This window comes from Emys orbicularis, chromosome 20 (genome assembly GCF_028017835.1).
Source record: "Emys orbicularis isolate rEmyOrb1 chromosome 20, rEmyOrb1.hap1, whole genome shotgun sequence".
NCBI classification, from domain to species: Eukaryota; Metazoa; Chordata; order Testudines; family Emydidae; genus Emys; species Emys orbicularis.
This window is the reverse complement of record NC_088702.1, coordinates 1360108-1374377: the sequence shown is the minus strand read 5'-3', so window position 1 is coordinate 1374377 and position 14270 is coordinate 1360108. Positions and strand designations below refer to the sequence as shown.

Here is a 14270-nt window from a genome sequence, read left to right as displayed (position 1 = left end):
ACCCGCAGGCTGGTTTGGGAGAAGGGATCCCGGCTTCCCAGGGCTTCGAATCAACGCGCCCCTGGGAGCAACTAGCGGCTGCAGCATGGCCAGGTCTCCCCCGCATCACTGCCCTCTCCCCTGCCCTTCCTCTCTGCAGCCCCCCTCTTCTCCAGCTCCTCCCTCTTCACTCTCCCTCCCCCCTCTGCTCCCTTCCCCAAATCAGCCTGCAGGTCGCCTCCCGTTCCTCCTCTCTCGGAGCACACAAGCAGCTGGAAGATTGACTGGCCCCCTCAGAGACCCCAGCTCCGGAGCTCAGCTCTGCCCAGCTGCAGGGAGCTGCCCGGCCCACGCTGTCACCGAGGAACAGGAGAGTGGCAGAAAGGAGAGGAGTGGCACAGTGGCACTACGTGCTCCAGCGTGGCGCCCGGGAGGGGTGGCACCCTGGGGTGCTCCTGCGGCGTGGCTGCTGCTAGACCACGGCGCATTTACTGCTGCTTTTCTTTGGAGCATTTTTCAAGTCCAGGTTCCCTTTGGGGGTTTTACCCTGAAAGAGAGAGTGAGCCAGTCACTATCGGGTGCCCTTTCAGCCCGGGGTCACTCAGTGGGGGCGCTCTCCTCTGAGCCAGGGCGGTCCCCATGCCCCAGGATGGGCTCCCTATGAGCAGCGTGACTGAGCCAATGCCCCGACAGGGCACTAGGGGGCGCTGTGCTGCTGGGAGTGCGGTCTGGGGTCCGGCTTCGCCACCAGTGATCATTAAAGATCCCAAATTACTGCCCTGGCCATGTTCCAATGTGGGGTGTTCCCATCAGCCTTAGATACCATAGCCTCACCAGGGTCCTGGCCTAGCCTGCTGTATAGCACGGCAGTGTGATGGTTAAACAGCTTCTGCGCCCCACCCCAGAGGTGGCTGCACCTCAGCACCAGACAATGGATCCCTGTATAACCAGTCCCTCGCCCCACCCCAGGGGCAGCTGCATCTCAGCACCAGACGAGCGATCCCTGTAGAACCAGTCCCCACGCCCCACCCCAGAGGTGGCTGCATCTCAGCCCCAGACGAGGGATCCCTGTAGAACCAGTCCCCACGCCCCACCCCAGAGGTGGCTGCATCTCAGCACCAGGGGAGGGAGGTGCTGGAGAAAAGCAAGATCATTCATGGGGAAAGGCAGATTCATGCTGCTTTTCTGTCCCCATCTCAACGCCACCTGCTGGAAGGAGGCCGAGCTGCGCAGGTCACCTCTAACTCGGGGGACTCCCTAGCCCGCCTGGACCCCGCATGCTCACCAGTTTCTTGGTGGATTTCAGCAGGATGTCCTGGGCCAGGGTGTTGAAGGCCTGAGGGGAGAGAGGAGCAGGTTAGGGAAGGCCAGCCAGGGACACTGGGGTGGGGGCTGTGAGCTGGCTGGGGGAGGGGACGCTTAGCAGTGGGAAACAAGAGCCTCTGGGTGAATCTTAGCGTCCCCCTCTCCCCGCTTCCATGGGAACACATGGGGAGGACCTGCCTGTGGGCCAGAGGTCCTGAGGGTGGGTCTCACAGCCTCACTGGAGCCCCCCACCCAATCCATTCCAGGGATGGGCAAGAGATCTGCCTGGGGTCCTCCTACAGCCCAGATACCGGGAGAGACCTCTCTTCCCTCCCCACGGGCACTGCACCACCCACCACCCAGCCCCTGGCAGCAGCCCTCGTGGGCCGGCCTGGGGGCTGCTTCTCCCAGGCTGCCCCTAGGCAGTGAGTGCCCAGTGCAGGGGGCTGGAGGCACGACGGGGCAGGGCCCAGGGACCTCGGGGAGTCGTCCCCTGGCAGGGAGCCAGGTCCCGCCCTGCTTACCTCCTCCACGTTCACACTGGACTTGGCACTAGTCTCAAAGAACCGGATCCCATGTTCCTTCGCGAGCTGCCGGGAGAGAAAGGGACCTTTGAGCCAGGCACCCACAGCCCCCCCGACCTCCTTCCCTCTCGCTAATGGCCGAGACCCGGCACGGCTGCCCCTCCATCCCGGGGAGACACAATCACGGCCTCAGAGACACCCCAAGACAGGGGGGTGAGATGGGAGAAGCAAGGCCTGGCCCTTGGGACTCTGCTGCATTCAGCGCCGCTGGGGGCTGCCACCCTGTGCCCAGCTGCCCCCACCCCCCAATCCAGCCATGAAGGACAGTGGCACTCGTGCCACCGACCTGAGGTGTCCCCCCCCGTACCTTCTCTGCACTCTCCCGCTGCACCTTGCGCTTGGTCTCCATGTCACACTTGTTCCCCAGGAGGAGGCGCTCCACCCCCGCAGAAGCGTTCTGGAGGAGAGAGCAGATCTGGGGGAGATCAACCCCTGGGCCCCGAGCCCACCATCCATCCCCCCTCTGAGTCCCCCTTCAGCCATCCTCCAGGTACCCCCACCCCTCCCTCACATCCCCAACCGGCCCCCAGTCCTGCATTCCCCATGGTCACAGCTCTGCCGGCGCCCCTCGCTCCCGACCCGCAGCCCCCTGCCCCCATCCGCCTCCGCCCCTCGCTCCCGACCCGCAGCCCCCTGCCCCCATCCGCCTCCGCCCCTCGCTCCCGACCCACAGCCCCCTGCCCCCATCCGCCTCCGCCCCTCACTCCCGACCCGCAGCCCCCTGCCCCCATCCGCCTCCGCCCCTCACTCCCGACCCGCAGCCCCCTGCCCCCATCCGCCTCTGCCGGTGCCCCTCACTCCTGACCCGCAGCCCCCTGCTCCCATCCGCCTCCGCCCCTCGCTCCCGACCCGCAGCCCCCTGCCCCCATCCGCCTCCGCCCCTCGCTCCCGACCCACAGCCCCCTGCCCCCATCCGCCTCCGCCCCTCACTCCCGACCCGCAGCCCCCTGCCCCCATCCGCCTCCGCCCCTCGCTCCCGACCCACAGCCCCCTGCCCCCATCCGCCTCCGCCCCTCGCTCCCGACCCGCAGCCCCCTGCCCCCATCCGCCTCCGCCCCTCACTCCCGACCCGCAGCCCCCTGCCCCCATCCGCCTCTGCCGGTGCCCCTCACTCCTGACCCGCAGCCCCCTGCTCCCATCCGCCTCCGCCCCTCACTCCCGACCCGCAGCCCCCTGCTAGCCCAGCCCTGAGCAACTTGTAACCCCACATAACACCTCATGTGGGTGAGGACCAGACCATGGCCCTTGCACAGCTCCCCCCCACAACCCCCAGCCATGACACAGCTCCCTCCCCCAGCCTCCCTTCCCCCCACCTCCTTGATGCTCTTCATCCAGTTCTGGATGTTCTCGAAGGATTTCTCATCCGTGATGTCATAGACGAGGATGATTCCCTGGAAGAGATGCTCGCTCAGTGGGGCTGGACCCGGGCTCTAGGCCCCTGCTAGCCTGGCCCTCAGCAGTGCCCGGAAGCCCCCCAATGGTTAATGGAGGAGCTTGGACTGAGCACCTCCCACCCCCATTGCCTGGCAGGGGCCCGGGCCCCAGATCCTCCGGATGGCCCACCAGAGTTCCAGGCTAGCCCCACTCCCTCCAGTGGGGCCCACTGAGATAGAGGCACTGCCCCACTCCCAGCTGCACTGTCGGAGGGGGGGGCATGGGCTTCTCTGAGCCCCCACATTCCCCTCCCTGCTTGGCAGGCGCCTGCTGCCAGGAGCACTGGGCCAGACTCCCCTTCCTGGGGCTTCTGGGCCCTATTCCCAGCTCGGCCACGGGGGTGCCCTGGTGAGGCTGGGCCCAGCGCTGTACCATGGCTCCTCGGTAATACGCCGTCGTGATGGTTTTAAACCTCTCCTGTCCTGCCGTGTCCCTGCGAGAGAGGAGGGGAAAGGGGTCAGCAGCGTCTCCAACCCCAAGGGCTGCCCTGGGATCCACGGGGGGAGTGGGGGGGATTCCTGGGGCAACCACCCTGCCCTGGGGGACCCTGGTTCTGCCTCCACGGCTGACCCAGCCTCGGCCCCCCTGCCCAGGAGGACGACAGGCGCTGGTTGCTGCTCCATGGGGTGGGGGCAGACTGGCGACCCGCAGCAGGGCACAGCCGCCATCCAGGGCCTGAACTGGCAGCCCAGTGCGGGCAGGCTCCGGATCCCCCCTTCCCAGCCCTGGGGCCATGGCAGTACCCCCCAGCCTGCCCCCCAGCCCTGCCCCTGGCCCTGTAGGTGCTAGGCAGGGCTCTAGCTGTGGTGTGGCTGGAGACGGGGGCTGGGGGCAGCTTTGCTGGGGACGGGGTCCCACTTACCAGACCTGGAGTTTGATCTTTTTCCCCTCAATTTCCACTGTCCGGATTTTGAAGTCGATCCCTGGAACACAAGACGGATGACGCCATCAGAGCCGCAAGGGGAGGGTCCAGGGGCCCCGGCACGACCCCCACCCCGGGGCCAGGCCAACTGCAGGGCTGCTGGAGGCAGCGGCGCTGGCCTGGGGTGACTGGACTCACGCCTGCCCCCAGCACAGGCTGCGTTGGGGGGCGGGGATGGGCCGGGCTGGGGGCTGTGGCAGGGCGGGCGGGCAGTGCCAGCCTGGGGCTGTATCCCCACTCTCCTGCCCTGCAATATTCACCCTTCTCCCAAACACAATCCAGCCCCCAGCCCCCCCGCACATCTCCGGTCTCCCAGCAACAACCTGACGCCCCAGGGAGCAAAGTCCAAGGCGGGTGCCCCCCCGCAGTGAATAAACAGGCTGCAAGCGGGTGGGAGCGCAGAGCCCTTGGCCTCCCGCAGCAGCCGCTGGCATCACGCCCGCACCCCCCACTGTCCCGCTATTGTCTGGCTGGCTGCACATGGCGGCGGGGTGGGGGAAGCCAGACAGACGGAGCCTCTGGTGCATCCTGCAGCCCCCCCAGCCCGGCCCTGTCCAGACCCTCCCTGCCAGGGACGCTGCGTGTTGGGCCGGGGGGCCGCCCTCGGGGGGGGGGGGGGGGGAGGTTCCTGCCCCGTTTCCCAGGGCGGGCAGAGGAATGACGCAGCCCCGGCCCTACTCTCAGCCTGGCACCAGGGACCCCACATGCAGCATCCCCGGTGCGCCCCCCCAGCACCATGGAGCAGGCTCGGGACGGGGGCAGCTCCAAGCAGCCCCCCCAGGGGAGGAGATTTGTGGTCAGTGGGGTTCGGAGTTTCCAATGGAGATTAAAGATTGCAGCCCCCCGCACCTAATGACTTCCAGCCCCACTGCCCCGCCCCTCTCCAGCCCTGCTCCCAGGCATCACCCTCGGACCCCCAGCACATGAGGTGCATTTGGAGCTGTCTCCCGGGGCACGGAGCTGGGCTGGAGCCAGGCGGGGGCCGTCCTGCCTGAGCAGCTCTGTGGGGCTGGCAGCAAGAGGGCCCCACCGCAGATGGAGACTCCCCAGAACCACAGCGGGCAGAGATCCGGGTAGTCCTGTATGGAGTGAGGCTGATCTACACGAGCTGGCCCTCAGACCCTAGTGACGGGGGGCCCGGGGAGGGGTCTGTGGAGCCAGGGCTGCCCTGGGAGCCAGAAACAGACCAACCGGGGGCTCTTGAAGCCCTCGGGAGATGGGGCCAAGGGTTTGGCTCTGTCCCTGCAACTCCCATGGGAAGCCCCAGCAGCCCAGGCCGGCTGCACCCTCCCGCCTGCCCCCGGAAGCTCTTGCCACGCGGGGGTTTGCAGACCTCGCCGCTCACGGCCAGGAGGCAGAATGTGACCGGCCCAGAGGCCTGGCCATAGCTCGGGGTCCCCACCTGCCGGCCCGGCCTGCACAGGCAGGACAAGTGGCTGCGAAGCGGAGCTGGGAACAGAGACCTCGGGGGTGGGAGGGGACTTCCTGCCAGCAGCTGGGGCACATCCCCACCGACCCACTGGGACTGGGGCGAGCTGGAGCAGTGGAATTCCCCGCCGGGCGCCCCGAGCGCAGGAGCCTGTGTGTGAGGCACACGGATGCGTCAGGCTGTTTACGGCTCTATAAGCGCCCTCACTTGCCTGAGGCCCAGGAAATTGTTTCACCATCTCAGGGGCAACTCCCCGGCTTGGGACGGGAGCTGCCAGCTCCGGGGGGGGGGGACCTGCAGCCCCAGCGACGCTGCCCCCAGCCCGCACGGCCCCTTGGCTGGGGCCAAAGCCTCTGCCCGAGGATCACTGACGCTCTCGCCCTCAGGGGCCAGAGCTGGCCCCGGGTCTGATGGAGATGCCGGGTACGGTGCCCCCCCAGGCTCCGGGCACTGCACACACTCACCCAGCCCTGGGGGGCAGGGGAGCACTCACAGGGACTTGCCCAAGGCAGCCCAGCGGGTCACGTGACAGAGGCACAGCAAGAACCCAGGCGTCCTGGACACCACTGGGTGACCTGCCCCCACCCGCATCCCCAGCCAGCCCTCCCGCCCCCTCCCCATCTGACCCATGGGGGGGGGGGGGAACGAGCCTTCCATGCCTGGTGACAAAGCAACCAGACTCACTCCCTGAGCAGAGTCGCCTGCATCATGGGGCGCTGGGTCCGGGGCAGTGCCCTCCACGGGGGCAGGGCACACGCATGTACACACACACACATGCCTGTGCCATGGGGCGCTGGGTCCGGGGCAGTGCCCTCCACGGGGGCAGGGCACACGCATGTACACGCACACACATGCCTGTGCCATGGGGCGCTGGGTCCGGGGCAGTGCCCTCCACGGGGGCAGGGCACACGCATGTACACGCACACACACGCCTGTGCCATGGGGCGCAGGGTCCGGGGCAGTGCCCTCCACGGGGGCAGGGCACACGCATGTACACACACACACACGCCTGTGCCATGGGGCGCAGGGTCCGGGGCAGTGCCCTCCACGGGGGCAGGGCACACGCATGTACACGCACACACACGCCTGTGCCATGGGGCGCTGGGTCCGGGGCAGTGCCCTCCACGGGGTCAGGGCACACGCATGTACACGCACACACACGCCTGTGCCATGGGGCGCAGGGTCCGGGGCAGTGCCCTCCACGGGGGCATGGCACACGCATGTACACGCACACACATGCCTGTGCCATGGGGCGCTGGGTCCGGGGCACTGCTCTCCACGGGGGCAGGGCACACGCATGTACACGCACACACACGCCTGTGCCTTGGGGCGCAGGGTCCGGGACACTGCCCTCCATGGGGGCAGGGCACACGCATGTACACGCACACACACGCCTGTGCCATGGGGCGCAGGGTCCAGGGCACTGCTCTCCACGGGGGCAGGGCACACGCATGTACACGCACACACACGCCTGTGCCTTGGGGCGCTGGGTCCGGGGCAGTGCCCTCCACGGGGGCAGGGCACACGCATGTACACGCACACACATGCCTGTGCCATGGGGCGCAGGGTCCAGGGCACTGCTCTCCACGGGGGCAGGGCACACGCATGTACACGCACACACACGCCTGTGCCTTGGGGCGCTGGGTCCGGGGCAGTGCCCTCCACGGGGTCAGGGCACACGCATGTACACGCACACACATGCCTGTGCCATGGGGCGCAGGGTCCGGGGCAGTGCCCTCCACGGGGGCAGGGCACACGCATGTACATGCACACACACACACACACCTGTGCCATGGGGCGCAGGGTCCAGGGCACTGCTCTCCACGGGGGCAGGGCACACGCATGTACACGCACACACACTCCTGTGCCATGGGGCGCTGGGTCCGGGGCAGTGCCCTCCACGGGGGCAGGGCACACGCATGTACACGCACACACACGCCTGTGCCTTGGGGCGCAGGGTCCGGGGCAGTGCCTTCCACGGGGGCAGGGCACACGCATGTACACGCACACACATGCCTGTGCCATGGGGCGCAGGGTCCGGGGCAGTGCCCTCCATGGGGGCAGGGCACACACATGTACATGCACACACACACACACCTGTGCCATGGGGCGCAGGGTCCAGGGCACTGCTCTCCACGGGGGCAGGGCACACGCATGTACACACACACACACGCCTGTGCCTTGGGGCGCAGGGTCCGGGACACTGCCCTCCATGGGGGCAGGGCACAAGCATGTACATGCACACACACTCCTGTGCCACGGGGTGCAGGGCAGCGCTAGGTGCGCACACACACAAGTGCTCAGAGGTGCAGGGGGCAGGGCACTAGTGAACAGGATGCCTGCGAGCAGTGCGGGGGGGAGGCAAAGCTCACTAGTGAGTGTGCATCAGTCCCCATTAACCACTGAACCAGGCCTGGGCCATCCCAGGGGCTCTGAGCTCAGACCGAGCACCCTGTCAAGTGAATACCCAGGAGGAGGCGCCCCAGCCCCACTCCTCTGGCCTCGCCTGCCCACCCCTTGCTGCTCTGTACGCAGAGTTGCCTGGGGCTGGGCAGAGACCAGACCGATGGACAGACAGGGGGGTTATCCAGCAGGATCAGGGGTTCCAGGTTGGCACTCGATCCGAGGACCAACCGCTCTCCGGGCGTCCACAGGAACCAGGCGCCTCACAAACATCAGTGGCTTTGCGGGGCATGACTCTGCCAGCGCAGGAGAACAGGGCCGTATGGAACAAGATGTCGTCCTGTTGGCCGTGGGTGGCGCCTGCCCATAATACACCCCAAACCGCTGCCATGGGGACCCAGCTGCTCGGTTCAGACTGTGGCTGGCCCAGGCAGGGCCCGGCTCGCACTCTGTCTCTGCAGCACCTGGCCCCACAGTCAAAATACCCCCAAGCACCGCAACCAGCGTTTACCGGGACGTCTGGCAGAGGGGCAGCACCGCGCGGCCCCTGACCTGGCCCACGGGCACTGGGGATTTGTAGGGGGCAATTCTTTAACTCCAGGGGAAAACATGAATTTAAAGCAAGAAGAAATGGAGTTTGCTGCTACACAAATGAGCCAGAAACTACCTAGAAATAGCGACCCCGAACAGAAAACAGGAAGAGCGCCGGCCGTGCACGTTCCCCGTGACCGTGTAGCTGTCTGCAACTGGGCCGTGTGGGACAGACCCGTGTCCGCGTGTCTGCCTGTAACTTGGTCGTGCATCACTGGCCCGCGTCCGTGTGTCTGTCTGTACCTGGGCCGTGCGGGACTGGCCCGCGTCCGCGTGTCTGTCTGTACCTGGGCCATGTGGGGCTGACCCGTGTCCGTGTGTCTGTCTGTACCTGGGCCGTGCGGGACTGGCCCGCGTCCGCGTGTCTGTCTGTATCTGGGCTGTGTGGGGCTGACCCGTGTCCGCATGTCTGTCTGTACCTGGGCCGTGCGGGGCTGGCCCGCGTCCGCGTGTCTGTCTGTACCTGGGCCGTGCAGGACTGGCCCGCGTCCGCGTGTCTGTCTGTACCTGGGCCGTGCGGGACTGGCCCGCATCTGCGTGTCTGTCTGTATCTGGGCTGTGTGGGGCTGACCCGTGTCCGCATGTCTGTCTGTACCCGGGCCGTGCGGGACTGGCCGGCGTCCGCGTGTCTGTCTGTACCTGGGCAGTGTGGGACTGGCCCGCGTCCGCGAGTCTGTCTGTACCTGGGACGTGCGGGACTGGCCCGCGTCCGCGTGTCTGTCTGTACCTGGGCTGTGTGGGGCTGACCCGTGTCCGCATGTCTGTCTGTACCTGGGCCGTGCGGGACTGGCCCGCATCTGCGTGTCTGTCTGTATCTGGGCTGTGTGGGGCTGACCCGTGTCCGCATGTCTGTCTGTACCTGGGCAGTGCGGGACTAGCCCGCGTCCGCGTGTCTGTCTGTACCTGGGCTGTGTGGGGCTGACCCGTGTCCGCATGTCTGTCTGTACCTGGGCAGTGTGGGACTGGCCCGCGTCCGCGTGTCTGTCTGTACCTGGGCTGTGTGGGGCTGACCCGTGTCCGCATGTCTGTCTGTACCTGGGCCGTGCGGGACTGGCCCGCGTCCGCGTGTCTGTCTGTAACTTGGTCGTGCATCACTGGCCCGCGTCCGTGTGTCTGTCTGTACCTGGGCCGTGCGGGACTGGCCCGCGTCCGCGTGTCTGTCTGTACCTGGGCCATGTGGGGCTGACCCGGGTCCGTGTGTCTGTCTGTACCTGGGCAGTGCGGGACTGGCCCGCGTCCGCGTGTCTGTCTGTATCTGGGCTGTGTGGGGCTGACCCGTGTCCGCATGTCTGTCTGTACCTGGGTCGTGCATCACTGGCCCACGTCCGTGTGTCTGTCTGTACCTGGGCCGTGTGGGGCTGACCCGTGTCCACATGTCTGTCTGTACCTGGGCCGTGCGGGACTGGCCTGCGTCCGCGTGTCTGTCTGTAACTTGGTCGTGCATCACTGGCCCGCGTCCGTATGTCTGCCTGTACCTGGGCCGTGCGGGACTGGCCGGCGTCCGCGTGTCTATCTGTACCTGGGCTGTGTGGGGCTGACCCGTGTCCGCATGTCTGTCTGTACCCGGGCCGTGCGGGACTGGCCGGCGTCCGCGTGTCTGTCTGTACCTGGGCCGTGTGGGACTGGCCCGCGTCCGCGAGTCTGTCTGTACCTGGGACGTGCGGGACTGGCCCGCGTCCGCGTGTCTGTCTGTACCTGGGCCGTGCGGGACTGGCCCGCGTCCGCGTGTCTGTCTGTACCTGGGCCGTGTGGGGCTGACCCGTGTCCGTGTGTCTGTCTGTACCTGGGCAGTGCGGGACTGGCCCGCGTCCGCGTGTCTGTCTGTATCTGGGCTGTGTGGGGCTGACCCGTGTCCGCATGTCTGTCTGTACCTGGGTCGTGCATCACTGGCCCGCGTCCGTGTGTCTGTCTGTACCTGGGCCGTGTGGGGCTGACCCGTGTCCGCATGTCTGTCTGTACCTGGACCGTGCGGGACTGGCCTGCGTCCGCGTGTCTGTCTGTACCTGGGCCGTGCGGGACTGGCCCGCGTCCGCGTGTCTGTCTGTACCTGGGCCGTGTGGGGCTGACCCGTGTCCGCATGTCTGTCTGTACCCGGGCCGTGCGGGACTGGCCGGCGTCCGCGTGTCTGTCTGTACCTGGGCCGTGCGGGACTGACCCGTGTCCGCATGTCTGTCTGTACCTGGGCCGTGCGGGACTGGCCCGTGTCCGCGTGTCTGTCTGTACCTGGGCCGTGCGGGACTGGCCCGCGTCCGCGTGTCTGTCTGTACCTGGGCCGTGTGGGGCTGACCCGTGTCCGCATGTCTGTCTGTACCTGGGCCGTGCGGGACTGGCCTGCGTCCGCGTGTCTGTCTGTACCTGGGCCGTGCATCACTGGCCCGCGTCCGTGTGTCTGTCTGTACCTGGGCCGTGTGGGGCTGACCCGTGTCCGCATGTCTGTCTGTACCTGGGCCGTGCGGGACTGGCCTGCGTCCGCATGTCTGTCTGTACCTGGGCCGTGCGGGACTGGCCGGCGTCCGCGTGTCTGTCTGTACCTGGGCTGTGTGGGGCTGACCCGTGTCCGCATGTCTGTCTGTACCCGGGCCGTGCGGGACTGGCCGGCGTCCGCGTGTCTGTCTGTACCTGGGCTGTGCGGGACTGGCCGGCGTCCGCGTGTCTGTCTGTACCTGGGCCGTGCGGGACTGGCCCGCGTCCGCGTGTCTGTCTGTACCTGGGCTGTGTGGGGCTGACCCGTGTCCGCATGTCTGTCTGTACCTGGGCCGTGCGGGACTGGCCTGCGTCCGCGTGTCTGTCTGTACCTGGGCCGTGCGGGATTGGCCCGCGTCCGCGTGTCTGTCTGTATCTGGGTTGTGTGGGGCTGACCCGTGTCCGCGTGTCTGTCTGTACCTGGGTCGTGCATCACTGGCCCGCGTCCGTGTGTCTGTCTGTACCTGGGCCGTGCGGGACTGGCCGGCGTCCGCGTGTCTGTCTGTACCTGGGCTGTGTGGGGCTGACCCGTGTCCGCATGTCTGTCTGTACCCGGGCCGTGCGGGACTGGCCGGCGTCCGCGTGTCTGTCTGTACCTGGGCCGTGTGGGACTGGCCGGCGTCCGCGTGTCTGTCTGTACCTGGGCCGTGCGGGACTGACCTGTGTCTGTGTGTCTGTCTGTACCCGGGCTGTGTCTCCCCCAGTTTGGGTCTGGTTGCCAGGGAGACGGGCTCACGAGGTGTAACACACTTCCACTGCCAGCTCCTCAGGGCAGAACCTATTTGTGCAGGGCCTGGCGCAATGGGGCTCCCACCCCCAGTCCTGAGACCATCGTAATACAAGTGATGGGGAAGTGACGCTGTGGGGGCCGGGTTGACGTAGGGAGCTCCTAGTTTAGGGGTGGCCTGAAGGCTCGGGGGGAGGTAGGTGCTGGTGAGGTTGGCATGGGGTTCACCAGGGATGGATGGGGAGTTCCCAGGGGGGAGGTTCCAAGCGACACACACCAATGGTATAGGGGTTTCCCAGCGGGCTGGACTGAAGGGTATCAGGGGGCATTCACCAATCGGGGAGATGTAGGTGCTGGTAACGTTGGCGTGGGGGAGGTTGCAGGGGTTCCCCAGAGGTGGGTCCAGGGGAGGATCCGATGGTGGAGATGTAGGTGCTGCTGAAGTTGGGGGTTCCCCAGGAAGAGGGGGCTGGGGGGATTCCGGGGGGGGCACTCACCGATGGTGGAGTTGTAGGTGCTGGTGAAGTTGGGGGTTCCCCAGGCAGAGGAGCTGGGGGGGGCACTCACCGATGGTGGAGATGTAGGTGCTGTTGAAGTTGGGGGTTCCCCAGGCAGAGGGGGCTGGGGGGGGGTTGGAGGGGCACTCACCGATGGTGGAGATGTAGGTGCTGGTGAAGTTGGGGGTTCCCCAGGGGGTTCCCCAGGCAGAGGGGCCAGGGGAGGTTCCGGGGGGGCCCAGGGGGGCACTCACCGATGGTGGAGATGTAGGTGCTGGTGAAGTTGGGGGTTCCCCGGGGGGTTCCCCAGGCAGAGGGGCCGGGGAGTCCGGGGGGGCACTCACCGATGGTGGAGATGTAGGTGCTAGTGAAGTTGGGGGTTCTCCAGGCAGAGGGGCTGGGGGGGGTCCGGGGGAGGGCACTCACCGATGGTGGAGATGTAGGTGCTGGTGAAGTTGGGGGTTCCTCAGGCAGAGGGGTCAGGGGGGAGCCGGGGGGGGCACTCACCAATGGTGGAGATGTAGGTGCTGGTGAAGTTGAGGGTTCCCCAGGCAGAGGGGCCGGGGGGGGTTCGGGGGGGCCCGGGGGGGCACTCACCGATGGTGGAGATGTAGGTGCTGGTGAAGTTGGGGGTTCCCCAGGCAGAGGGGGCTGGGGGGGGTCGGGGGGGCACTCACCGATGGTGGAGATGTAGGTGCTGGTGAAATTGGGGGTTCCCCGGGGGGTTCCCCAGGCAGAGGGGGCCAGGGGCGTTCCGGGGGGGCACTCACCGATGGTGGAGATGTAGGTGCTGGTGAAGTTGGGGGTTCCCCAGGCAGAGGGGGCTGGGGGGGGTCGGGGGGGCCCGGGGGGGCACTCACCGATGGTGGAGATGTAGGTGCTGGTGAAGTTGGGGGTTCCCCAGGCAGAGGGGGCCGGGGGGATTTCGTGGGGGGCCCCGGGGGGCACTCACCGATGGTGGAGATGTAGGTGCTGGTGAAGTTGGGGGTTCCCCAGGCAGAGGGGGCTGGGGGGGGTTGGGGGGGCACTCACTGATGGTGGAGATGTAGGTGCTGGTGAAGTTGGGGGTTCCCCGGGGGGGTCCCCAGGCAGAGGGGCCAGGGGAGGTTCCGGGGGGGCCCAGGGGGGCACTCACCGATGGTGGAGATGTAGGTGCTGGTGAAGTTGGGGGTTCCCCAGGCAGAGGGGGCCGGGGGGATTTCATGGGGGGCCCGGGGGGGCACTCACCGATGGTGGAGATGTAGGTGCTGGTGAAGTTGGGGGTTCCCCAGGCAGAGGGGGCCGGGGGGATTTCGGGGGGGCCCGGGGGGGCACTCACCGATGGTGGAGATGTAGGTGCTGGTGAAGTTGTCCTCGGCGAAGCGGATGATCAGGCAGGTCTTGCCCACCCCGCTGTCCCCGATCAGCAGCAGTTTGAAGAGGTGATCGTAGGACTTGGCCATGGCCCGGGCCGGGCCGCTCGGCTCCTGGGCAAAACTTTCCTGCAGCCGGGAAGCGCCAAGGGGCGGTGCCGGCTCCGCCTCCCGCCTGCGCCCGGTGGGTGGGGGAAGCCCCGACCCCTCCTCCTGCCGGGCCGGGGAGAACCGGCTCTTGTGCGGGGGGGGGGGGGGGGGGGCGGCGAGCCCGGCTGGGGAAGGGTTAACACCGGGGGCTGGCTCCACTCCAGCACAGGGGTCAATGGCCTCCAATTTGTCTGCAGAAGCCCCCAGCTGGGCTGGCAGGGGCTGCAGGTCGGGAGTGAGGGACACCGGCTGAACTGGGGTGGGGGGAGCCCAGGGCTGGGGATTGAGGGGCACTGGCAGAGCTGGGGGGTGGGGGGAGCCCAGGGCTGGGGATTGAGGGGCACCGGCTGAACTGGGGTGGGGGGAGCCCAGGGCTGGGGATTGAGGGGCACTGGCAGAGCTGGGGGGTGGGGGGAGCCCAGGGCTGGGGATTG

The 14270-nt window shown here is 67.5% G+C and overlaps 1 protein-coding gene across 1 annotated transcript; it reads right to left on the bottom strand.

Annotated features, from left to right (window-relative positions):
- Nucleotides 1-451: 451 nt before the first annotated feature.
- Nucleotides 452-13785, bottom strand: RAB13 (RAB13, member RAS oncogene family). The gene is made up of 8 exons (XM_065419877.1): nucleotides 13653-13785; nucleotides 4165-4225; nucleotides 3675-3735; nucleotides 3182-3259; nucleotides 2176-2265; nucleotides 1809-1874; nucleotides 1265-1315; nucleotides 452-526 (listed from the first exon to the last, which is right to left on the bottom strand). The coding sequence occupies exons 1-8, from the start codon at nucleotides 13774-13776 to the stop codon at nucleotides 452-454; spliced, it is 606 nt and encodes a 201-aa protein (XP_065275949.1). The 5' UTR covers nucleotides 13777-13785.
- Nucleotides 13786-14270: the final 485 nt, after the last annotated feature.

Coding starts and splice junctions, on each gene's coding strand:
- RAB13 (XM_065419877.1), bottom strand. CDS start 13,776: ATGGCCAAGTCCTACGATCACCTCTTCAAACTGCTGCTGATCGGGGAC. Junction 1,875..2,175: donor AGCGGGAGAGTGCAGAGAAG/GTACGGGGGGGG, acceptor CTCTCCCGGCAG/CTCGCGAAGGAACATGGGAT. Junction 1,316..1,808: donor CCAGTGTGAACGTGGAGGAG/GTAAGCAGGGCG, acceptor CTCTCCCCTCAG/GCCTTCAACACCCTGGCCCA.